Source organism: Tamandua tetradactyla, chromosome 24 (genome assembly GCF_023851605.1).
Source record: "Tamandua tetradactyla isolate mTamTet1 chromosome 24, mTamTet1.pri, whole genome shotgun sequence".
NCBI classification, from domain to species: domain Eukaryota; kingdom Metazoa; phylum Chordata; class Mammalia; order Pilosa; family Myrmecophagidae; genus Tamandua; species Tamandua tetradactyla.
In genome coordinates, this window is record NC_135350.1 from 34,092,700 (window position 1) to 34,120,358 (window position 27,659).

The window sequence follows — 27,659 nt, forward strand, 5'->3', positions numbered from 1 at the left end:
GGCCACAGTGGCTCAGCAGGCAGAGTTCTCACCTGCCATGCCGGAGACCTGGGTTCAATTCCCAGTGCCTGCCCAAGCAAAAAAAAAAAAAAAAAAAAAAAAAGATATTTAAATAAATAGGTGAAGAGTGATAAGGTGTTAAATTAGAATAATCATCTAGATAAAGGAAATAGCAAATCCAATTGCTCTGGGAAAGAATGAGCATGACACATTTGAGTAACTGAAAAAGCCAATATATTTAGGGGAGAATGGTATAAAATGAGGTAGATGAGGAGATAGAGGTAAAAAAATCCAGGGACTTATTAGAAAATCCTGTAATGAGCCACAATTCCTAAAACATAAATGTAGTTTTTAATTCTTCTCAATTTAATTTTCATCATTTTAAAAATACTGTTGGACACCACCTTACCTTATGGGGTGTGTGGCAAGTTGAAAACTTAATGAGTTCATGTTTATAGAGGTTTAGTGAGATCTTTAGATGAGAGGTACAATATAAATCCCAAATATGAATCTTTAAGTGTAAAATACTCTAAATTACTTTCCATTTTCACAGGCACATTTCACAGGCACGGTAGGGATGTGATACTATTTATGTTTTTTGAATATTACACCAATTACTCTGTGGAAAATAAATTGGTAGGGTAGAGGACATGAGATATTAAAGTTATGAGGTTACTGCAATAGTATAAGTATGAGAAGATGGGTATGTGAGCTAGGAATAGAACCAAGATAAGGAGAAAGTGATCTGTGATATTTCGGAAGTAGAAACAATACAACTTACATTTGACTGGTTATGGGGCTGGAGATTAAAGAACGTGTCAAGCATTACTCCAAGGGTTCTGGCTCGCTCAGCTGCCTAATGGTGGTACCTCTTATTGATTGTGATTCTCTGTGATGAGGGACTTAGGAAAAAAATTCAGGTCTAAACATGCTAAGATTAGAGTGTCTTTGAAAAAAAAATTAAGTAGACATGAATCCAGAGCTTCAAATTACTCTTACACAAATGTATATATGAACGTGTATGTGCATATATAATATAGATATTACTATATTAATATGTGCATATTTGTGATGGAAATGAAGGCCACACACTATAATAATGCTTGTCTCTGTAGTAAGGTATTATGGGTCAATTTAGTTTTCTTTTTGTGCTTTTGGTATTCATCATTTTTTTTCATGTCATTTTATAAGGACACGAACTTTGTCCTCATAAAATAAGTTAAGAAAGGCTGATCTCTCTCTCTCCCATAAACTGCCACAGCTCTTTGAAGACGACTCAATTACAGCCTTCTGCATGCATTAAGGAGACCAATTCTTGGGACCCATCACTCACAAGACATATTTAAAATAATTTCTATATGCATGTACAAAATTTGGCATTCAGCTTTTTATGACCATCCATGTCTAGACATTTAATCATCCTCTTTAGTAGGTCACCTTTCCTATTTCATAGGATCTATTTCCCACTAATTATATACCTTTTAAAACACACATAACTTTTTAAATTCACATTTCAGACTTGTTTTAATAGAATAAATAAATAAGTAAGGATGACTCAAATCAAAACAGGAGTTCACTGACTTACTCATAATACATATGATTCTTTGGTTTGAACCACAGAAGTCATGATTAAGATTGAATTACTCTCTAACACTCACTGCACCCCTGAAAAGCCAGTCTGAAAGCAGAATAAATAATAACAGTGGTTGATGATTACTGAGTGCTTATGTGCTAAACATAACTCTCGGTGTTTTGCACAATTATCTTATTTAACAGTAAATCTGCAAGTAAAGCACTCATGTTCTTTCTGAGAGTGAAAGAACAGGTTCAGATGCATTAGGTAAACTTTTCTAGATGATACAGCTACTAGCTGATGGAACTGGGATTCAACCCTAGTCATGCTGACAGCAATCACGCCAAATTTTGCAATCCACTACTCTGATTCTGCAAAGGGGATGACTGATGTTTATTTTGAAACTGAGAAGTGAGAAGTAATTCTTCCTAAACCACGGTTACTTCCACCAAGAAGACAAAAAGCCACAAGTAGTGGTGACCCTTTCTACTGTGGCCCGCCGCTTAAGAGGTCACGGGGCCAAGATTTCCTGATTATCTACTGTATCAGTTAGAATGTTTAAAATGGGACAAAAAGGAACATCTAAATCAACCTTAAACGGGAAAGTTTTAGGACAGGCTCCAGGCACAATTTGATCCATGGGTTCACAATACAAACAAGGATTGGTTTCGTTTCTCTGTGATTGTCTTGGTTCTGCTCTGCTCGACTCTTCAGGTGGGCTTTATCTCCAGGCCGAGTGCCAAGATAGCTACAGCAAGTCTAGGTTTCTCAGTTACATATGGAACCATTCAAAAAGAAAAGGTAACTTCAGGCTTCTGAGATCCGAGCACGAGCCCTGAGACTCCCTCTAATCACAGCAGCTTAGGTCACATGTCCACCCTCCACCAATCACCCTGGGCAGGAGAATGAAATGCACTGATTGGCTTCGCCTGGATCACAGGCTTCACTCCTAGCGCTCAATGTCTAATTCTACCCACAGTTATCCACGACGCGATCGATAGCTATTGGGAGAGGGTAGGGGAAAACCGATGCTGCGAAAAAGAGCAGTAAGTAGTCCCACCCCATGCTATGTGTCTGATTTGTATGTATATTGTCTTATTTAAATTAACCCTAAAATGTTAAAGAAGCAGGAATTATTAACACCACCATACAAATTAAAATACAGATTAGAAAGTTGAGTAACATACTCAGCATCATAAACCTGGATTTTTTTTTTTAAAAAAGGACAGATTCGGTCTGGGATTAATAGCTTCTACTTTCCTCATACTTAACAATTTGTTTTCTACTCAATGAGTATCAGGTCCTGAACCATTCAGCGTTCCTGAGTTTAGAAGGAATAAGAAATGAAAAACTAATAGACACCCTGCGTGTGTGTGGGGTGGGGTGGGGTGACTTTCTGTTCCCTCCTTCCTCCTCGTCTTCTCTCAAGAAGAGAAAAGAGAAGCGCAAGTCCTCATGGGAGGACCAAGATGGGTGAGACATTCTCATCTTTCCAGGATGAAACTACTAAGGGAGTAGTGATGTGCTAACTGTAAATCAAGACAGGTGGACTATGTGGTCTAACTTGGATTAGATCTCTAATGTCTGAATTTCAGACTGCTTATTCACCAGCGCTTGAACCGGATGGCCCATATATTTTTTCGTTTCAATTTTGTAAAAAAAAAAAAAAAAAAAAAAAAAATTGGCAAATGGCTCATGACAATGTCAATGCAAACTAAATACATTTTAACCATTATTTGAAAATATTTATTTATAAAAGCATCACAAGTCCAGTCTGATACATCAATTGCAAATAATAATTTAAACTGTGTGAAATGTGCTGTACAATGGTTCTTTATGCATGTTTCAAATACCCACTGTGCTGTAAGTTGCGGAAAAGTCCTAGAGTTTAATTCTGGGTAGCACCTCCATTGAATGTACAGGACCCCGAAGAGAGTAGTGATTTCTCAATAAAGATTTGTGAAATGAATATTGATAAGTGAAAAGAGGTTGTATGTAAACTGTTAAAATACACTTTGTTTTCCTATAAACCCCTCCCGCTACTGAGGAAGCACCGCAGGGAAACCATCTCTGAAAGGAGACTCACCCTGACTCCCTCAGTCCCTGGATCTCTCAGGCCACTAGAATAATCCCCACATACTCAAATCTTTGTTCTGAATCACATGGCAAAGTTCTTCTCTGCAAAATCTGGCTGGTTTAGATCTGAGCAGTTGTAAAATTACAAAAAGGCCGGTATAAGTTGGTGGGAGGTAGACAGTGGGGAAGTTCTAAGAGCAAAAGGTGCTGCCCTGAGATGAGGGGACCACTGCTCAGCTTTTCAGCGTGGGCAGGGTGAGATTTCTGACAGCAAATTGGAGCTTGGGCATAGTTTATTTTTAAAACTTTACATGTTAAATTATGGTAAGATTTTATGATATTATTATCATCATAGTACAATAGGTGACTCCCAATAGGTTCAAGTACAATATGTGACTCCCAGTAGGTTCAAGACCTTTTGTCTTACTCCCTGAACCAATCTCTCATGAGGTTTGCTTTTGCTGATTGCACTATAACTACTTTGGCATCCTTGCTGTATATGAACACATCAGTAAACATGTTCCTCTCTCCGTCTGTCTGTCACTTTTCGTATGCCTCTCTCATCTTTATCTCATCACCTCGGAGAATGTCCTTGACCCTCTTATCTAAAGTTGCATTCTCCATCACTCACTATCCCTTTCCTTGTTTCCATTTCTTTCAAAGCACATTATAATTTCATTATTTATTTTTCCCCGTCTTCCACTTCAGAAGTAATTTATAAGAAGACTGGAGCTTGGTTGGATTGTCCATTTCATTTATTTCTATACAACTGGGACATAAAAGAGTATCTGACACACAGTTTTCAAAAAAAGTGATGAACACTTAAATAACTACTATATATTTGTGTGCTTTGCAATTTTTCATCTGAGCCTCCTAACAACCCTATTGAGTAGAAAGCATGGGGCTTGTTTTCCAAGAAAATAACATATTATAAGGCAATAAGTTTATCTACCAGTTTTACCTTTTACTTAATCAACAGGACACTCAGTTAACGAGTAGATACAATACAGTAAGAAAACTGGGAGAAATATGAACATGCTTGAACTGGGTTGATGCAATTCAGGATGATTGTGAGAAAACCCCAAACAGCAAAATGAAATTTGTAGATGTCATATTACTTTTCTCCCACTTTCCCCCATAAAGTCCAGAATTTATATGGAGAGGGCTTTGAAAGAAGCCAGAAAACATAACTCCCTGCTCTGTGCTTCCTAGGACATCACAGCCCCATAAGAAAGTATTAAAGAGTTCACGTCCTATTCCCCTTGTTATACTTAGCCATTTAAGACTATCATTCTTGCAATGTTAACCACTTAGAGTTACTAATCCTGGATTTCAGAAGCCAGAAATGGGTAAAATGAATGAATGCAAGAAGGTGCGTGCATACACACACACACACACGCACGCACTAAACCAATACTAAGAATTAGTGGCACCCAGAAAGTGAATTATTTACAATGTAAATTAGTGACATTTTCCAGTTTCAAATCCAAGCTTCTCTCTCCTCCTTTAGATAAAAATGATTAAGGACTAGTCAGTAAGAACATTAAAATGAACTATGAAAACCAAAAGACAATATTGAGAGAACAATGTCCAGTAGGTATTAACTAATTTTTGGCTATAGCAGCTAGAAAAGCATGTTTATAATAGATCCATTTTTATATGTACTTCTGTTTCTTAAGTTTTATTTTAAACATCCAACCAAAACATTGCTTTCAGTTCCCTATGATAACAAACATTCACCTCAGGTCACGTCTTACTGTGTTCTGTGTACTATTAATATAAATATTCCAAACAGCAAAATTCAAAATCAACAAAATTCAAGATCAAAGAATGAAAAAGTGCACCTATAAAGGTATAGCAAATGTAGTATTCAGCCCATCCTTTCTAGTGAAAGAGATGCCAATGTTCTTGGCATGGGCACTTGAAAAGCTAGCAGAGAGATTAATACAGATAGAGCAGAATTAATAGCACATACAACAGGAACAGATTATCATCATTATCCTAAAGAACACTAGTGGGTTATGCTGTGAGTTCTTCTGAATGTTTACTTTTAACCATCTTGGCTAAACTTCAAGAAGCACCATTCTGCAAATCTTTAGTGTACTGAGTGATTAAGCCACATGTCTGGCTGCTGACATTAGCTGAACTGACCTATCAGTCACTCTCTTGCCCTGTTCCCCCATCAGTGTTCCTGCAGAGAAGAACATTTAACATGGCACGGGGTGCAGTACTCCTCCTGCTCCAGCTGGTAGGCATTCTAAAGGTTATTCTCCCTCTTGAATTTGTATAATACTTGTTTTTGTTATTATTCAACAATCTGACATTTCTCACTTTTCAAGCGGATGTGTACTTACCACTTTAGACATCAACATGCATAAAGAAATGCACTTAAAATATATTGGTAAAAATAACTTCTTTTTTTCCTTTTTCCTTCTCTGATAGCTGTTGCCTTAATACAGTGCAACATCCTATCAAATAAAAAAATGGCAGGTAAGTAATACAATATATCCTCCTTTTCCCACTGTATATTTTATTTTAATCACTATAATTTTCTTTTGTCTTTTCTTAGTCCACCTCTGAGAGGGGCAGCAAGAAAATAAATGTCAAGAAAGAATGTTTGAAGGTGTCTACAAGATAAGAGGAAAACAAAATTTCAATTTTGTTTAATGTATTAAACAAATGTATTTAATAATGTATTAAATTATAGGCTTTGTAAACTTTCATTTTAAAATGTATAACTAAAACAAGTGCAAGCGACATTTTTGTGAAATATTCAATTTAAATCAATTTATTTTTTATAATGAGCAAAGAATATTGGTAAAATGCTTTCTTTAGGACTGGGTTAGCTAAACCTAAAAATCTGGCAGAATTCCATGATAGTAAACCAGGGAATCATGGCTAATCATGCCTATCTCTTAATGACAAGTGTTTCAGAGATTAAGAGGTCATAAAAACTCCTCCTAGCATTCCAGCAGGAACACTGCTGAAACAAGATATTTAATTCTCTAGGAATAATGTGAAATAGTGACTTGCCAGCTTAAAGTCTATGCACAACTGATAATCAAATGGAGACAAGTGAACAGATGCTTAAAAACATAGACACCAAGCCTATGCTATTTGATATTAAGTATTGACAGTGTATGACTCAGAAGGAGCCTTAATAATAGCCATTGGCAGACATGAGAAAAACACCAATTGATTTTTTTTTTAATGACAGCTCACTAGAAGATATAGTCCACTTCTTTTTTTTTTCTTTTCTTCTTTCAAGTTGATGGAAAATCAAACACAAGGCTATAAGAATATAACAATGTGTTGTGAATTGCACACGTACCTTGGATTACACTGATCAAAAAATCAGAGAGGCTCTTAAGGGAGACTCTGCTTCTCGTTGGCAAGGTGACTCTCAGAGAAAAGTAAAGCATGGGACACATGGAAAATGATATGGGCCTGACGAAAATTATTCTCTAGACAAGGATAATAAACTAAGAAGTGAGTAAAGCTATCAGACCCTGTTATTTATTCTCTGTGGCTAAGGAAAGTGGGCAAATTATAAAGCATCTTTTAAACGTCCCTTTTCCCACCTGAAAAATGAAAATAATAGTACCAACATTCATTGCGTATTGTAACAATTTAACAAGAGAATGCCTGGAAAGAACTTGCAACGGTGATTGACACATTATGAATGCTTAGTAAATGTAATTCTAATGATTGGTTTTCACTTATGACTATGAATCACAAGTTATGTATCATTCACATCACAAAAAAATGTATTTAGTAACTATCCCTATATCCTTTTATGATCTTCTATAGAATCCTTCTGGATATTTTCATAGAGAGATAAAGCAGGACTAAGGGGAATGGATCTACCTACTATATTTAATGATAGAGAGGCCACAGGTGGGCAAAGTAGTTCAAATGGTCCCTGTGTACATTACAGAAGAACTTCAGCTGTATTTTATTTTAAATAATTGCATTTCCAAGTGTACAATGCAATAAAAGTCTTTTTTCACTAAAGCACCTTAAAATTAAAACTAAATTGTGGCCTTTTCATTCAGGGTGCTATGCAAATTGTGCAGATTTGTGTTCATGCCCTAACAATTTACTGACCTTTAATCAGTTATAAACCTGTGGAGCTAGCTCTATTGATTAAAATCACATTAATAGCTCAATTCTAGAAGGCAAGTCTAGCTTAATTGAAAAAAAAAAAGGCAATTAGTTAATCATTGCCAGTATGTAAAACTGCCAAGAGAATTAAATGTTCACCAAATCACTGTGACTTCTTTCCCTCTATTTTTTCATCAAAACACCTATTTCCCCCACAAATTTTTCTTATACATAGAAGTAAAACAAATATGTCAGTACAGTATATATTATGGGTTTTAGAAGAGAAGACTCTTCTCTTTTGTAAATAATTACTTTTAAAAGACTAATAAAAGGAAATTGATTGGCTATCCTAGTATGAACATCAATGTCTAGAAAACCACATGAGTTAATGAATATGTACCTCTAAAGATATAAAAATTACAACATTAGATGGATTTGAAAGAAGATTAAAATACTATTTAGTCTCAAAATGGAGCCGGGGAGCAGAATGATCATAAAGATCTAGAAAAACATGTATTTTATGGAAGTTCTGAAAGGGAAAAGAGAAATAGTAAAACAAATCCATAAGTGTTCCAGGTGTTTTCTGTCATGTTAAACAAATGCCAAATCTCTTCGTTTGAATCTGAATATAAGAATATAAATGGCCCATTTTTCTAAGACAGTTTTCCTCTTCAACTGACATAATTACAAAAATCAATTAACTCTGGCCTCAAGATATTTGGCAACTGTGCACAGAACAGACAGAAATAAAATGTACACTTATTCAAATGAACCCTTTGATAATTATGAAGTTTGGGGGAAGGCAGGAAAGAAAGGTAAAGGCAAATCAATACTGATCGAAATTCCATCCTGTAACAGTCACTGTTCTACATTTGTTTTATTTATTCAACTTACTTTACAGTTGTATCTTCAAGATGGGTGGTTATATCTACATTTTGCATAGGAAAATATAAGGTTGAAAACATTGAATTAACTTGTCCAAGAGTACTGAAACTTGAGAAAATGGCATTTCAGCATAGCTACATGTGATATCATTTTGGTGATTTTTTATTTCCTTAATTTAATAATTATATCTTTAAGATTTATAACACATAATCAAATTATGACATATTGACATATATATATATATATATATATATATATAATATGAGTATAACCTGCTCAATTATGGATGTGCAAAGACTAGAATCAGAAGGAAACACGAAACAAGCAAATCAGATTTGTTGATACAGTTGGATTTGGAGAGAGGATTTTCTTATGGCTTAACTATTCTGAACTGCATTTGATTTCCTTTAATATTGTCATATGGTACTTGCCAATAAATGATTTTTTTAAAACAATGAAAAATTCGCTCTTCTATCTTTTCCCTTCTAAACAGAATTACACATATGATTTTTACAAAGAATGACAAACTTATGCTTGACCATTAAAAGCCTTCAAAAGACCCTGGTGATAAATAATATCCATTCCGACACAAACAGGTTTGCATGTTCATTTGAACAAAGACATTTTATTTGCATTTGCAATACAATAATCTTTTCCTTGGTTTAACGTTGCTTTAAGTTTTCCTATGGTCATGCTGATGATGCATTTGCAAAGTTACTGAGTATGTGTATGTAAAAGTTCATGATTGGTGGCAAAAAACACAGGAAACTGAAGAATATACCAGCCAAGACCGTACAGAAGAATATGATACATGGCTTCTACAAACGAGTTTACAGGGAAAAAATACCATTAAACACCAATTTAAATATTCTGGAGCAATTTAAATATCTGTATAGTGATATTCATAGATACCAAATTGATTTTAGGTGGCCTGGGAAGAAGAGAGTCCTAACCTGAGCTTTGGGGGAGGAGGAACAATGCAATGACGGCAAGGAGGAAGGAGGAATGGAGAGTGTGGACCTGTACTGTATAAAGGAGGAACAGGGTTTGGATCTGGATTAAACTCTGCTGAGCTCTAAATTCTGGGAGAAGTCCTCAAAAACTGTTGTATATAGACACTGTCCCCAACAGTTTGTGGAAGTAGTTCAACAATTGGGTTAGAAACCTCTACCATTATATTTAGTAGGCTTCAAAAGAATTAATTACAGTAATCTAAAGCAATAGAGTAGAGCACAGGTAAAATAGATCCAATGTTAATCAAAACAATTATCCAATTCTACATAATTGGGCTGTTTCTATCTCCTGACCAATAGCCCACATTAGCACTACTGTAATGATGTGAATATAATTTTTTAGTAAAAATTATGCTTAATAGACTATTCAAAATTTTCTATCTATGCGGCATTCAAATCACTTAACCTCTCAATTTGCTCATCAGCAACAGGAGAGCCCTAGATTAGAGACAATAGCTAATATTCCTTCCAGTGGGGAGAGTTTATGATTATGTAATTTCTAAAAGGAAGATGATCTAAGGAGCACAAGCTGCCCGAGTCTAAAAACCACAAATAATAAAGAAAGGAGGAAGTGTGCAAAGAATGCTCTCAAATCCAAATCCACAATTGCATAACATAGTGATAAGACAATTAACAACTGCTGTGCCAGAAGCAAAGGAAATAAAATAAGGTGTATATGAACTAGATCTGCAAGGCAAGTTCAAGAGTGTGAGGCTAAGAGGCCAGGGCCGGTACTACCTGATATCATTTCTTGAGGTAAAACCAAACTTTGGTACAGAGACAAAGTAGGAAGAAAGGTTAAGAGAATCTCATAACTTTTACACCCAAATTGAAAAACACCACATTTCTAACACAGAAGTTTGTAGAGGTCGAATCAATTAAATATCATAATAGTCATAGTGCAATTAATTTAAAATCACAAAACAATATTTTATACTAAGATGAAAACAAAATTTAAAGGTTGAACTTTTAACTGTTAAGGCTGTTCTCCTCATATTTGGGATAATTACCACTTTATTATGGATTTCTTCAAAGAATAAGAATTGTCAAAGTTGTTGGTGACTGGCTGATTTATTTTCCTAGAATTTAAAAATGAGGCAAATTTAAATCTTTGTTGTATATTACCTTTATATTTCTTTAAAACAGTTCACTTCATGTAGAAAATACATGTCGTTTACATAGAGATACAACATTTGAGGTTAGGTAAAAATTGACATGATTGCCAGTATTCAATCAGTTCTGCTACGAACTACAGCCAAAAGACAAATAAGCAAAAAAGAGAGGAAAAATAATTAGGGGAGCAATTACAGGCAGTACTTTCTGATTGAAAAAAGAAAACAGTTAAATGTGTTTGTCTGAATGAAGATAACCAATACTTAGCTCTTTCCCCTCTTTTCTACTGCCTGTGAAGAAAAGAAAACAAGGGCTCTATGTAATTAAAAATAAAACAAAATAAAAACAAAACCTAAGTCCATTTCTTTAATCAGCCTAAAATACCTAGATAGAAGAAAGGAAAAACTTGTTGTGCAGACAGAATCACCAACAAGTCAAAGAAAATATGCCTGGACAAGTTTTCAGGCTAAGCCAAACGGCAGGCTAATTACAAACCCGCAGGTAGGACTTTGTAATTAGGGTACCATCTTGCCCCAGTTGGTCTCCAGACAGTCCCAGTTTGTGACTTTTACCCCTGCAGAATTCTTAATAGTGTCCTTTTTGCCCTCAAAAGAGTCCTGGTTTAGATGATAAATTATTAGGTCACCTCATTTCAAATCAAAGCTAACAGCAGTCTCACTTTCTAACCCACAACCAAGACACCAGACTGAGAATTCTTATTAGCAGAATATTTAAATTGTAAGTTCAGTCTTCTAAAGTATGAATGCTGCATACTTGCATAGTCCACAAGCCATATTTTATTTCATTTATTTACTTATTTGTTTAATTTATTTTTACATTCTATCTTTATAGCAGCTGAATTGCATAATAAGCAGCCGCAGATGAATCTGTGTTTTTGAAGTATCATTACTCATCCAGGATTTCACAGCTAGGAAGTGACAAGGTGCCAAGTCAAGATTTGAACCCTATAACCCTGAATTTAAATCCACATTTTTTTCTTCGTTATGCCATTCTGTTTAAAATCCAAAAATGTTATCTTAAGGCTCTGAAAATTAGCAAGCATCACGGTTTTTGACTAACTCAAGGTACTGAGGCTATCCTTCAATGATTTGAATTTCTGATCCATTAACCTACTCTTCAATCCATTAAAGAAGCTAGAAGCAAGACTGAGAGCTGCAGAAAGCCTTCCTCTCCCACTAAACTCTCCATTTTCCATCCTTCGCTCTCTTACAATGAATGGATACAGTAAGAAAAAAAGAAAACTGAGATGGCAAAATTAAGTTATAATAATATCATACCTAAAATGATTTTCTATTGAACTAAACATTGGCATTATGTTATAAAAACAGGATGAAAATCTAAATTCAACACAAAGTTCAGAGAGGCAGAAAGAACACTGGCTTATCTCATGCGACTCTATTCCACTCTTCAGTTCAACCAGAGTGTTTCACAAAACGCACATACAGATGCACACTGCCTGTTCCCACATTCTTCTGACTTCACGTCAGTGCTTGCAAACAGCACTTCTGAACAGAGACTTCAGATCCTTAACTGTGAAGGTAAAAGTTTTCTGGCGGACTAAAAAGAAAAAGAGCCCTGAAGTCCCAAAAGATCCCTTTATTTCAGTTCTATTGGACCTGTGTCCCCTATTCTGCTTTGTTTCCCCAAACCTGGTACACAATTTTCCTTTCCTCCAGCTAATTAGGTTGGAGCATATAATTAAAATGCCAAAAAAAAAAAAAAAAAGCAAATATTTTTACCCTTCCAGGAAATTTCACTAACTTACACAGCAGGATTCTACTTGCAATATTAATAAGTAAAGCTACCTCAAAGAAGAAATGAATTTCATCACATTTTCATTTTACATTTGATAACCTAAGAGTCTGTCAAATATCCCTCCACTTTAAAACTGTTTTAATTGGATATAGGTATCAAATAAATCTAACAGTGCAGGTCTCTTAATATTAACCCCAGAGGAAGATTTTTAAAAAAAAAACAGATGCTGTAATTAAGAAACGGGAATAAAGCTACCTTAAAAAGTCAATGGCTATTAACTTAAAATGAATAATTATGAACTGATAAATAAGTACAAATAGGGACTAAATTCACAAGAAGGTGCCTGCTGCTGTATAATTAACATCTTCTGAATATCTGTAGCTCTAAAAATATTTTAAATGGCGAACATTTTAAATAGGACATGACACCATTAACACTGAAACTGAGGAAAGAATGACTAGAAACGGTTTCCTTTTTTAGGTCAAAATATGATTGATCACTATGAAGAATTTCTCTTTTCTCTATCTGAGACAGAAAAGGAACTATTTGGAAGCTGCTGTCTGGGCTCTAACACTTCACAGTCATGCCCAAATCATTTTGAGTTCAAAGTTGAGGTCAGTTTTGCTCTTCCCCATATGACTCCTCTTTCTTGGTTTCTTATGTTGCTGAATGGCAACAGTAACCACTCAGCCACTCAAACCCATACCAGAAAATCATTTTGGACTTTCTTCTTTTACTCTCACTTCTAAAAACTCACCAAGTCAATGGACTTAACCCATGAGCCTCTTGTGTAGACAGACTCTTCTCTCCATTCCTATTTACCACCGCTTGGTACAGATCTTCAGCACACACCAGCGGTACCAAAAAGGTCTCCTGTAGGGTTTCCAATTTCCACACTGCAATAGCAGACACATCAGTACTTACAAAAGAGTATAGAAATGAAACTGGCGCCTGTGTAACAACCACCCAGCTTTTTAAATCAAACGAAGCCAGGTACCTCTCTCTGAACATATCACTTTTCCTGTTCCTCTACCGTGCCCCGAAATAATGCTAACCAGATTTTTGCACCAAGCATCATTATGTATTTCAGTTTTTCCTAACCATACAATACTCAAATTCACCCTCATGGTTATAATTCACCCTGGAAGACTCAAGGGGCGTATATAATGTATATGTCCAGTACCCACTGTGTATTGATGGGAATATCTATCCAACAAGGTTTATAGGTAGTTTACTATGGTGTTTAAGAAACTAAACTAAGAGGCATCTATATTCCTCTTTTTCAAAATTCTCAGGACCTGGGGTCATGGCTCTGAATGGTCTTACCTCTGAAGGGCACTCTTTCTCCACTACTAACACCCCTGCTTTTGTCACTTGGCATATTGCCCTTAGTAGCCTGGAAACCTTCTTCACTGCTCTTCCCACTTGCTCAGCACCCAAGAGTAAACTCTGTCTTCAGAACCTGGGCAATATTTTCAGCAAATAAAACTATCTCTTCTCAGCAAGTCTGTGCATTTGAGCATTCAGGGACTGATTTTCCAGTTTATAGATCATCTAAACCCTTTGCTCCTTGTTCCTTGCTTTTGGCCATTCCACTGCATATTACCATTGTCACTGAAGGAAGGACAGAAAAATAAAAAGAAAGAAACCGAGCAGCCAGTTTTGCTATTTATTAACTGTTTAGCAAACACAAGACCATCTCTTGTGTAGAAAAAAGTAAAAGTACTGGCCACTTAGTTTTTGCACTATCAGTTGTTTTTGGTTTCTGATGTTTGTGCTGTTCTCAGTTACACCGAGATAATGAAAAGCTGGCATAAACATATTTTCACAATAACAGTTTTGCCACTTTTAAAGGTAATTTATTTTACTATTGCTGTCCAGTAATTTCGCCCTTTGTTTGCTCCTGTATAATTGTCCTTTTCATTGATGTTTCATACATCTAGAAGAAAGTTCAAATCAGCAATATGAAAGAGTAGTGCACTATTTATTAATTACAATATGAAGAGGAAAAAGGAACTGTGATTTAATTTCTTCATAGCCAAAGATCCATAAAGATCAGTGGAATGAGTTCATCTGTAAACTTAATTTAGAAAGAATCTCATTAATTTTATTAATTTTAGAACAACTAGATCCGAAAAGCTTCTTCTCCTTAATTTGACTTTGGAGCAAAACAGTTGACATCTATGAAAAAAAGACAAGAAGAGTCAAACGGCAGATCTTCTCTCCCTCTCTCTGACTCTTGCATGATTTTATATTGACTTAGTAGCTTATAGCCACAACAAGGTGAATGATTAAGTATCGGGAAGCTCGGTAAAGAGATATGTTATAAATGAAGACCTTCTGTATGTAGTAACCTCCTTTTCCCATTTATAAATCCTTTTTCTGAAATAGATGTTTATTGTATGGCACCTTAAGGGTACCATGAGGACGACACTTACTGAAGCTCCATAATCTCCAGAGTCATAACAGACCACAGTCATTGCAATGAGTCCTGCATTGCTCTACCTTCAGCTTCTTTATTTGAGAGTAGGATCTCAGAAGACAGACACACCTAAAAGTTCTTAAAGGACAGCAAACATGCCTTTGCTTCCTTTGAAATAAATGAATATCTCTATACTAAAATGAATCACATATTATTTCCATGTAACCCTAAAAGTATATATTCTATATTCTGCAAATGCAATATGAGGATCTAGATCATGATTTCCCAGCTTGAAAATAATGAATTATATAAAATATCCAAAAAGCACCATGATTGTACCACCAGGGAACAGACGAGTACACTCTCTCAAGTCTGGGCGTGAGTCACCACCCATGAGGTGTTAAAATCACTTATGTATACTTATACTTATGTATCTTAATCAAAGTCATGTCTCTCTGGAGCCAAACCCAGACTAGCTGGTATTCCTAAAAAGAAAATTCACTAGTTTCCTGTTATTGCTAGTCTCTTGAGCACAGCTAAGACGAGATCTAATTCCTAAAGAGCAAGATAGTAGTTTCCAGTACATGACTAACACAATTTGCCTGTTGTCAGATTGTGGGTATTAGCAATAGTCATGAGTCTTCTAGATTTTAAAACATCTTAAACTGTAAGCAACAGAATAACAGGACTAACTCCTTTGTCCCCTAAAGTTCCTGAGATAGCATATAACCTTTGCTTTTAAGATAATCAGCCAATCTAAAATGTAGCAACTGTGGGGCATGACAATTTAAAATGATATTGAGAGTATGCATATTAAGTGCTTCACCAATTTTAGATGTCCATCCCAATTAAAATGTGCGTTTCAATCGGCTTACCATTTCCTTCAAATGACTACTTTATTTCACCAACCTAGTAAGCTATGGACTAGCAAGTTGAATATATCTCTTGCTATTCTATATTGTATTAATTCCTCAGTGAGATCTGTAGTTCCTTCATTATGCTCTCAGCTCCGGCTATAACACATCTTGGTTTTTTTGGTCATAACTGTTGTCCCCAAACTCTGATATCCTCTCAGTGTTCCCGGATGTCACGTTTGCACATCAATTAACAGATGTAATCAAGTGGAAACAACCAAGTGTTATTCATGTTCCACCATTTCCAGAAAACATGTTTTCACAGAGAAGACAGCGCTGGAAATTACTAAGAACACAGCAAAATATAATGCGTCTGCTATTGGCATGCCTCTTTTAACACAGATAATCTTGTTTTACCAGTAAAATGAATATAATATGTATAACTTATATGGGTATTAATAGGAGTGGAATGAAGGTACTAAGATTCATTTTTAATAGATTCATTTTAATAGAATAGAAGGTACTAAGATTCATTTTGAGATTCATTTTCTGAGGTTGGAAAACTTAGAATATTTCTTTTCCATATTTTCACCTATGACTGAAGAACTGTCATCTATTGTATAGCACAACAAAAGTGAGAGTTTCATGAAAAGGATATAATTTAAATGTATCATATAAATTAATATCATATGAAGCTCTTTCATCTATTAAATTCCTATGTTGCAAGGATATGCACTACCTTGAGTAATAACTATGCTCTTCTAAAAATTCTTTCCAAAACTGATTTCTTAGAACAGATCAAATGCATAACAGAATTTATTTAGAGGAAGTCTATAATAAATTGAAATGTGTCTATTGTAGCAAGATCACCTCATGCAATTTTAATGGCATTTATCAGATAGGAATATTGTATGTTCTTGCAAGCATGCATACAACTAATCAGAAGGTTGAATCCTGACGAAGGAGATAGTTGTTCACACTATACGGCTAACCCAATTTTGCCTGGACTAATTATTGTTTCTATTTGTAATGGTATATCTATATTCCTTGAGGTATAATCCACATATGATCCCAGGTAAGAAATTTTATCTAAATAAGAGTTTTAATCTGGAAAAATAATTGAAGCAAACAAAATTGTATAAGACTAATGTAACCCTTTTCAGAAGGTTTTCTCTCAGACTTGGCCATTATCATTGATTCAAGAACATGAAAATTACAAATTTTTTTGCTATTCAAATAGTTGCTGTCCAAACTCAGGAATAAAACAGGTTGGAATCAGAAGAGATATTTCGTTTTCAATTTTCTTATTGAACCCTTAAAAATTACCATATATAATCCCAACCTTTCAAAAAACCCTCCTTTTACTTCACATCTTCCCCCCACCCCACTCCACTGTTCTCCCTTATAGCAAGTATTATCAAAAGAGTTTTCTAGCCTTATCGTTTATTCTTCTTCCTGTCACATTAAATCTTTGATTTCTCTCCAATTAGTATTTTGTCCCTTCCAGTCCACTGAAAACACTTTTGTCAGGTTGCTGTGATGGGCTGAATTGCATGCTATAATTAAGAAAAATTCTTGGTCTTGATCTGCATTCCTGTGGGTGTGACCCTAATTAAAACAGGATCTCCTGAAGATGTTACCTTTAGATAAGGTATGGCCCAGCAGAATGAGTGTAGGCTTTAATCTGGATTACCGAAGTCCTTCACAAGCAGAGGAAAGTCAGACAGTCAGAGAAAGCCACACGGAAGAGCTGGAACTGAGAAGTCAACAGAACCCGAAAGAGAAAGGAGAGGACAGTGCCACATGATGGAAAAGCCATGGAGCCCCATAAATGGCCAGCAAGTCAGCACCAGAATGCTACCAATGTGGGGAGAGACACAAGCCTTCTGGCTTCCAAAGCCACGAGACAATTCCCATTGTTTAAGCCAATTCTTTGTGTGGTATTTGTCATAGCAGCCTAGCAAGCCAAGACAATCATTGCTGTCCTCCATGTTTCCAAACCCAGTAATCAAGTCCCAATTTTCATTGATAGGACTGACAAGGTTTCTCAATTTCTCCTTGAAATGCTTTCTTCAGTTGGCTTCCAGAACACTACATAAACCTGTTTTCCTTCTAACTCACAAGCCACTCATTTTTCTTTTTTTTTCCTGGATCTTTTTATTCTCCATGATCTCTAAATATTGGACTATTTGTAGGGATAGTCCTTGACACTCTTCTCCCTCCACATTTATTCCTTAACTGAACTATCCACTCCAATTGCTTTAAAGATCACTTCTACGACTCTGAATTCCAAAAATACAGCTCTAATCCCAAACTCTACCTTAAATTCCAGACTCATAAAATCAGCTACCAACTTCAATTTTCAAAATTGATACCTAATAGGAATATCAAATTGAATAAATACAACATTAGATCTCTATCTAAAACTTGCTCATTGTCCCATGTTTCCAATATTAATGAACAGTAATGCATTTTACCTACTTACTCAGATCAGAAACCTTAGGAAATCCTTTCATTCCTCTATTTCACCCATCTGACCAATCCATCAGAAAATGCAATTTTTTTAATCTTCAAAATGTAGTCAGAATCTGACAACTATTCATTTAGTTCAGTTACCAACTCAGTTCAATTCACTATTGCCAAATAATCTTATTTCTACTCTTTGCTCCATCCAGTCCACCTAAACAGAAAAGGTCATCTTTCTCAGATACATACCATTTCATGTCATGCCCTTAATCTATATACCTAGAAGATCCAAATACTTTACAATGACCTATAAGTCCCTACAGAATCTACCTTTCATACGTCATTCCTTCTAACTCTCTCATTTGCTCAATAAACTATAACTACATTGGGCTTCATAATGCTCCTTAAGTAATTCCTTAGTGTCTTGTCTCATGCCCATTGCCCTTGATATGAACTCTGCTTGGACTGCTGTTTCTCCTGATACCCACATGTGTCACTCCCTTTTTTGAATCATGTTTGTGCTTCAATGGTCAACTCCCAGAGAGGATTTCCCCGTCTACCCTATCCAAAACAACGTCCTTTGTCACTCAGCATTCCCTTATTTTTCTTCATAGCATTTATCACTACCTGACATTATACTATATTACTTTTTTCATCTGATTGCTTCCCCCATGAGAACATTAGCTCCTCAAATACAAATTCATAACTTTCTCATTCAACACTTTAATTACAGTGCCTAAAAACAGTGCATCATACAGAGCAGGTTCAGAATAAGTAATTGTGGAATGAAAGAACATTCACCCAATTAGAACATATGCTCAGAACATTGATGGCAATGCCTACCTATCTCTGCAGCTTCAGAAACGTTAACTTCTAGAATTATACTGATTTTGAAAATGAAGCAAATACCTTACTTAAGGTTACTACGAACAATCAGATGCTCAGGGCCAAAAATTACAATCATTTTTATAACAGCCCTTTAAATTATTTTGATGTGAAGAAAAAAGTATACAAAGTATTTTAATACAATTAATTAGCCTGACATTGTTTCATGAGTAAAATCATTTGCCAATAAATGAGTACAGAGTGATTTAAGAATTTTTAACACACACAGGCAGACTTTTTGGGTACCTAATGGATGGTACTTTGCTCTAGGCTACTTTCTATCCACTCAAGAAGGCTTTGGTGGGTCAACCCAGTTTCAGCTTCACACTGATGACAATACTGTGGACAACAGGAGGGTAAAAACTCTCTTTTCTTAGAGAAGAAACCCTTCACTGTCAGGAACTTTGAAGGAAACATGGCCATTTCTTTTATAATTTTTTTTTTTTTTTTGAGCAATACCGAGCATGTCTTAATGGTATTCCTGATGTGCTTCCAGTTTGTAAATTCTAAAGGCAATTTTAGACTGTGCTGGTTAGAACAGGAGATTACTTATCCTTGGAGCCAGCTTTGAGAAATAATAGTTTTTTGGTGTGCTACAGGAGTGGTTCTGTACATAACACCTTGGTATTAGCAATAGTAAAACAAATACAAAATAAAAAACAAAACAAAACAAACCAGCTCTCTCTCTGTAGACACTGGAGTTACCTAGAATGTCCAATGAAAAATATATTATGCACAATTCTTGTTTGCATCAAAAATCATCTTCATTCTGAGGCATCCTTAATTTGCATAATTTAAGTTTTGTGCTTCATTTATCTTCCCTTGTTTTTTTTTTTAATTTTTTCAATTTTTTTTGGTGGGGGGGCATGGTCCAGGAATTAAACCCAGGTCTCCCACATGGAAGGTGAGTATTCTAACCACTAAACTACCCGTGTACCCCTTCCCTTGTATTTTTTTAATCCACTCTTTCAACCTACCAATTAAGTATAGCTATATGAAGTACCCTTGACTGTATCACTTCTCTCAATTTCTTTCTTATATTCCTCTATATAAAATGAAGAAATTTGTCTTCATTTTAACTCATATAAGTTTAAAGCTTGAGTGAACATTACTCTAAATATTGCTTTACGGTTGAGGAAAATGAGAAGTGAAGAAATTAAATAACTTTCTGATATTTCTCAATTAGCTAATGATAAAACTAGAACTCTGTCCCAAAACTTCTAAAGACCAATCCAGAATATTTTTCACTGTGATCTAACATTTTCCCTATTTCTTTACATTCATGTGAAATTTTTGTCCACACCCAAATGCTAAAAGTAACTAATTTAAATAACCTGAGTCTACAGATGTCCTCTTAATAATCAATCCCAGAATTATTTTAATATTTTTCTTTATATTTTAGTCATCTATCAAATCATTAAATTTTAGTCTAAGTTTTAATAATACATCATTCCAACTAGTTTATAAATTAATATTGACACAGGGCAAGGTCTAATGTAACAAGACAAACTACTCATTCATTTTGCCTAGTGTTGCATTTCCTAATTATATGATTGTGCCAGTGTCAAAACTAATTTATCAGACTGAAGGCTGACCTAAACTTCATCCTCCATTCTTATAACAGGTTATATTGGAAGGAAGATTTGCCTTTTAATGAAGTAAAGAGACAGAGATATAACCAAAGTATAATAAACACTGGCTTTCTATTACCAAAAAACCTCAAAGATTGGGATGGGGGTGGTGACGGTGTGTGTGTAGGGGATTGATACATTAAAACTTAATATTACCAGTCTAAAAGTATAAGAAAGCATATATGATCAATAGTCAAAGCTTGCAGTGTCAACTGATCTATTGGTATTTGTGTCCATGTATATGCTGTTTCATAACTTTGCTCACGTGTTTCATGCCAAAAATATGTATTAGTTTGGAACTCCACATATCTCATAGGGAGGCAAAGCATAGACACATCATATTGCCACCACAGTTGGAAATTGCTTACAAATTCCCACTATTCACTATTAAGTAAGCATGTTTGCACCCTTCTTGGTATCTTATATTTTTTCACAGAGTAAGTATTAATTTAAGAATAGATTTCCACTGTACTGTAAATTTGTGAAAATTGTACACTGCTAGGCCTAGCAATCTAATCTATCTAGAGATTTTTAGGTATTGATATGTCTTAGAATTCTTACAAGAATAACAGAAAGGTGTAATATTTACTTTCTTTGTTTGAAAATTAAAAAACACATGCATCTTATAGCACCCTTAAGTGCCACTTTTTTCTGAAAATCTGAATTTTGTTTATGTGTTTTTCAAGTATGACTACAAAGGAACAGATCAGAATGCAGTGACACCTAATGGCAAAGATAACTTTATAGGCCATAAATATATTTTCTGATAAACATTATTTTGTAGTAAAAATGTTTTAAGTATTGCTACTCACAAATATGTTGTCTAAAATCTGAAATATCATGAAAATAAATAGAAATGCTGAATAATTTATTTTTAAAAATTAAATTAATGCATGCAAGTGAAGGAAGAAAAAAGCTTCTTCTGTATTAAAAAATGTGCTTTTAAAACTGAAATATCTCATTAGGAGAAAACTAAAGAATGATGAAATTAGCATTAGAGTTCAGAAGGGAATGAAATATATCTTCCATTACTTCTAACTATCTCAACTAGTTTCTATTGTGGATAAGTCGAAAGTTAATCATCTTGATTTTAATTCATATTTGAATTAAAATTTATAGGAGATATTTATGTGATGTACAATTCCCATAAAGTAGAAAGCAAAGGTCTTTAGTGTAATGGTTTATTAGTAATGTCATAGTTGATATCATAGACTAATGACAATATGGTCTAACTTAATGAATATCCAAATTGTGTTCAAATAAGTGTTTTAATGATACAGAAAATAATTATAGAAAATATCCCCTTATTCTACATTCAGGAACTACTTTCTAAAATGTATATTATATGTTATCTATAACTTAGGAAGCAACCAACTACTTTAAGTAACATAAGGATAACTTCATCGTCGAGATACCTCAAACAGTACAAAGAGTCTTTGATGACATCTGGAACTATCTTCAGCCAATGGAGATCATGTAAAGAGTATAACAAAAAGAAATGATGGTAGAAAACAGTACATCACCTGGGGATGTTTTTACATTCTGTAAATAAAATAGCCCTCTACTCAGAAGTAAGGAAAACTGATGCTTTAAATTTACCATCCATTATTGTTTATGACATAGTGACATGTTTTATTCACCCACCAATTGTGTACCTCTATTTGAGCCTTTTCATGATGAAAATAGTCTGTGGATTGTCTTAGGCTTCTCAAACACAATGCCATTGTTGATGATTGTAATCTCAGAGTTTGCCTCTGAGAAAAGCATGAATAAATGTTTCTTTTCTCCCCCCCCCACCCCCCCAACCACCCCCCCCATCTTCAAGAGGTATTTCACTATCACTGATAACAAAAATATGCTGGGGTTTTGTGTTATGTATGAATGAGTACAGTGGTTGAATGTTTTCTTGTAGAGATACATAACTGAGCATAGTTCCTATATAATCAGTTCTATGAGCACAGGAACCAGATAAAGAAATGAGCATATATTAGACTGTTAAAACATGAGATTCTCCATACTAGACATGAAGCAAAACACAAACTGTACAGTTGACTGGAAATGCCACCTAATCCCTGCTTAAGTAAAGCAATGCTCTACTGTTGTTTTTAGGAAGTAAAGAGTGTGGGACGACTGATGTATGAAGAAAATAGCAGTCAGCGTGCCTAATCTCAAAGACTTTGGATCTTTCTAGCTACATAAATCAGAGTGACTTTTGAACAGGCTTGTAAAACACAGTATCATTGCCATTCCATTCACAACATTTTGGTTCTTCCTACAGCATGCAGATCATTAGAAAACTTCTACGCAATCAAGTAATGTGGGTCTGATGAAATTACTCAATCAACACATAGGCTCAAAGTAGAAGCATAGTTCAAAACTGCATAGCTTTTATATATCAAAAGACCTTTCTTTTATTGGGGCAAAGAAAATCACAATGGAGGTGATTCATTTCAAAATGTGTGTGGTGTGTGTGCATGTGTATTAAACACTATGTAATGTAGCAAATATCTTTAAATAGAATTGCACAAAGATTCAAAGTAACTGAAATACATGTTTTGACTGAAATAAATACATTCCATTTTCTATCATTATTTTTAAATTATTATAGCATAATATTTCTCATGACTACAGTGAATTAATGTGTCTATTAAAACATGCCAGAATTTAAACTACAGACATGAAGTAAAAATAAAGAGAAAGACAGGAGAGAGTATGTGCTCATATTTATAATCTGGTTTAATACCAAAAGAATGTAATATTGGAATAACCTATTAAAGCAGTGTTTTTTTTTTATCATCCCAGTTTGCCTGAACTACACATATAGCAACTACTTTCTGCTTGAACACATCACATGAAGCTGGTAAGACCTTTCATTTCTCCATATTTTCTCATATCACTTAGAGTTAAAACATTTCCTTTTTGTCCACTTTCATCGGTTTCATCCCTTTAGTCCTGAAATCATACATTTCCCCAAAGCATATTTCTCACATCATATTTAAATGAAGTCAATACCTCCTCTTTCTCTATTCAGTCAAGTAAACTGATCCAATGCATGTAAATTGGTGCCTTTCAATTTTTACACGGACATCTGAATTTTCTATTTAGTTTACTTTTTCTGGGAATGGAGGTGGGGGTGAGGGTAAAAGAGGCTTTTAACCTCTTGAAGTATACACAAATTAATTTTGATCATTCTTTTTTAAATGTAGGAGTAACAATTTTCAGTACATTATAAAAGATGAAGTTTTTCAGTCCTCAATTTGCTAGCTTCATGGCAATATTAGGCAACTCATTAAAAAAATTTTAAAAAAAAAACCTAATCCTCTTGTCCATGGTATTAACTGCATTCAAGTCAAATTAATTGTCTGAGCAGAAGCAACCACTTGTCATATTGCTTTTAGAAGAATTTAGTTAGTGCATAAACCAGTCTTCTAAAGAAATCTGTACTTTCTACCCAGTTACTTTTTTAGGGGTCCACTTATAAATAAGTAAGTCATGTCACACTGACAGACAACAGAATGCAAAGGAAAAAATACAACGGTTGTTTTCTATTTTGAAACAAATGCCCAGACTGCATTGCAAAACAGTATTCAACTGGTAAAGGATTGCAGGAGCTGTAGGTGTTTGTAAACAATGTATTTATTGTGTAGACCACAGAATAAGCAATAAAATAAGCATTTATCCACAAGCCTTCCCTCCTGAGCAATGAGGAGCACAAGCAGAAACCTCGATCGTAAACTGAGCATAACGGTAAGATAATATATTTATATGCATTCCTGCTCAAGTCATTTACAACCGGACATAAATTTGTGCCATATCTTTAAGAAGAGCACAATTCATTTCCGAACTGTACCAGAAGATTACCGAACCCCTCAAAGAAACCATAATACCTCCTTGAAAAGTTCTGAATTCACGGGCATCATTAGTCCCCAGGCAAAAAGGGATCCAAAAGCAAGCTATATAGCGATTAAATTAATTCCTAAGTGCAGGGCTTCCTGAATTCTGACCTCATTATTCTTCGCACAGAATCATATACGGTTCTACTGATATACATGACAGAGAATGGCAGACATGTTTACAAAAAACAGGCTCTCAGACCAAGAGAGGAAACCCCCAGGAGCTGAGGGGCTAGCCCCCGTGGGTGCGCAAAATATACACAAGCCCCTCGCTTTTTGTGCCACCTGCAGCAGGCGCTCATTCCTAAACCGTGTGTGTGTGTGTGTGTGTGTGTGTGTGTGTGTGTGCGCGCGCGCGCGCGCGCTTGTGTGATGCACGGGGGAGAAACAGGGGGACGGAAAGGGGAGAAGCTGCGACCCATCTGTCGCCTCAATTTGCAGAACACCAAGCCGTGTGGCCAAATAAAAGTCCTGTGCCCAGAAAAATTCCCTGAGGGGGCCTCTCTGCAGCCCAGCAAATGAACCCTGCCGGCTCGGGGACGTGAATTTTCGTCGCATTAACGCAGAAAAGGCTGCAAGAGGGGGTCTCCGCTCAGCTCTCACGGATTAGCAAGTGAGAAGAGTTGGAGCCTGAAGCTGCGAGCGTTGTGCATGATAATGACGCGCAGCCCCCAACCGCCCCCAACCGCCGTCCTCCCAGCCCGCCGCGGCCAGTCCCGGCCCGTCTGGTTGCCAATAGGTGGGGCAATTGGGATCTGAGGCTGCTCGGCCGTCCTTCCCGGAGTCCCAGTGCCTTTGCTCTCCGCCTAGCGCGGCAACGCGGAGTTAACCGCGAAGCGAGGCGGCTATCCGCGAGACAGCCCACGAGGGCGGCCCGCGCGGATTTGCTCTCCGCGTTTCCCAGGCACCCGGGTCTAGTCTCGCCGCGGCACCAGGCCCGGGAGCGCGGGCGAGGCGGCCAGGCGTGCGACTCCCGGTCCTCCGCTACCCCGCCGCCAGCCCCTCCCGCCACCGTCGTGGCGACTCTGCGCGAAGACTGCAAAGCCAAGAGGCCGTAAAGAGGAGAGGGAGGCTGGGGGGCGCATCCGGTACCCCCGGCACCATAACAAAACGATGCAACGACCGCAGCCCGCTCACGCTGCAAAACCACCTGTTTGATCCGCAGGGTGCTTCCCCCACCGCCCCCACCCCCAGTTCTTCTCGACTCACAGGTGATACCTCCTCTGGTCCCCAAAGATAATTTCTTTTTTTAATGGAACAAATGTACATCCGGGAAAAAAATATGGAAGGTTGAGTCAATTAAACTTCCTTTCCCTCCGTGTACTTAGAATCACCCCCTATTCCCCAGCTCGCAGCGCACACTAAGGCAAACTCGAGACCCCAAGCATAGAGCCCAAGCTCCACGATCCACCGGGGAAAAGAGCACAAGTCAAGGTTCGAGCATCCACATTCTTCCAGAAAACTGAACAAGTGTGAAAGGAAGGGTAGCGGGAAAGAGCAATGAACCAAAGCCACCTCCAACAAGCCCTACAGAGGAGAGAGCGGGAGGGGGCGGGGGGGAGGCAAAGGGAAACCACTTGCAAACCAAAACGCAAAAGTGTCCGCGAGCAGCACAAGCCTTTTCTTACCGATGTGAATGATCGAATCCGCATTCGCCGCGTCCCAGGCTTGAGACCACCAGGCGGACAAAACCAAGAGCAAGGGGAAAACTTCCATTTCCTCCTATGTCGATTCTCTTTAAGAAACGATTTTCTTTCAGTATTTTAAAAAAGCCAGTCCAAAGAGTTTGAGGTCACGCTTGAGTTTAGCGCAGCTTTTTCGCTTTCTTTCTTCTTTTCTTTTTTTTTCCCCCCTAAATTCCTATTGCCTCTAATCGTCGTTTAGGAAGGCAGCGGGAATGAAAGAGCCCAGCCTGAGGAAGCCTCCTTCGCAAAGCCTTGTCACTTGGAAGGGAATTTTGGCATCGCCAGAGTTGTTTGCAGTTTGGCTCTTAAAAATGTATCCAGTCTCGGCTGCTCTCAGGCAGGGGGAGAGGTTGGCGCTCAGACCATCCCCATCGTTGAGCCGGGGCCGCGGGTCTCCGCCGCAACTTCCAACAGACACCCCCCCCACCCACCCCCCACTCCCGGCGCCTCACGCCGGATGTCCCCCTCCCCCAATCAAAAAGCCCCCCCCCACCCCGCCGCGGCCCCACGGTCCGCAGAGAATCACTTGTCCTCGCTGCCAAAATACAATCTAAGTGGAAAGGAAAGATTAGGAGGTTCCAAGCGGAGTAGCCAGATTCCAGCAGGGAGGGGGGGAAGAAGCCCTCTCCAAGAGGGGTAGAAAAAGTGAACTTCGTGGTAATGCAGATAGTAATGCAGAGAAAATTTCCTTTCTGTGCGAGGCGGGGAACGGAGCTCGGCGAGGCGGGCCCGGGAAGCCGGTTAGCTCGGGCGCGGTGGCGGGGGACTTGCGCCGGGAGCGAGCAGCACTGCCGGGCCGACTGAGGGAAGCCGCCGCGGGCTGCAGGATGCTTTAGGAGCGGTTCGCCTGGCGGGATGCTGCAAGCGAGCAAGCACAGAGCTTGGCAGCTTCGGCACCAGCCCCGCGTTGCCTAGAAATGGATCACCTAGGAGAAGGAGCGAGCCCGCGAGAGACTGGTGCTGTCAGGCGGAGAGAGGGGGAAACCGAGAGGAAGAGCTTCTCTCTAATAACCACCTCCTCCCCCTATCTGCAATACAAGGGAGAAACAAAATAGTGTGCTCTCGTTTCCCTTGGAATCTTCAACCAGGACTGAGAAAAAGGCAGGACTGTAAGAGAAAAGACGTTGAAGGTTTCTTGTCTTTTCTTTTCTTTTTTAAACGAGGTTAAAAGCAACCTAGAAAACCAACCCACTTATTTAACCTTGCTATTTTTCCAACAGGTATCAGACTTTTTCTAGTCTTTGCCTGGAATTAGTCACATTGGTTGAAAACAAATTAGGGAC

The 27,659-nt window shown here is 37.1% G+C and overlaps 1 protein-coding gene across 1 annotated transcript in view; it reads right to left on the reverse strand.

Annotated features, from left to right (window-relative positions):
• The window catches only part of GRID2 (glutamate ionotropic receptor delta type subunit 2), a 1,588,850-nt gene extending 1,562,075 nt beyond the window's left edge, over positions 1-26,775 (reverse strand). The window contains exon 1 of the mRNA XM_077142855.1: positions 26,320-26,775. Coding sequence (XP_076998970.1) covers positions 26,320-26,407 — 88 coding nt within the window. The 5' untranslated portion in view covers positions 26,408-26,775. The remainder of the gene's footprint in view (positions 1-26,319) is intronic.
• Between the last annotated feature and the right edge of the window lie 884 nt (positions 26,776-27,659).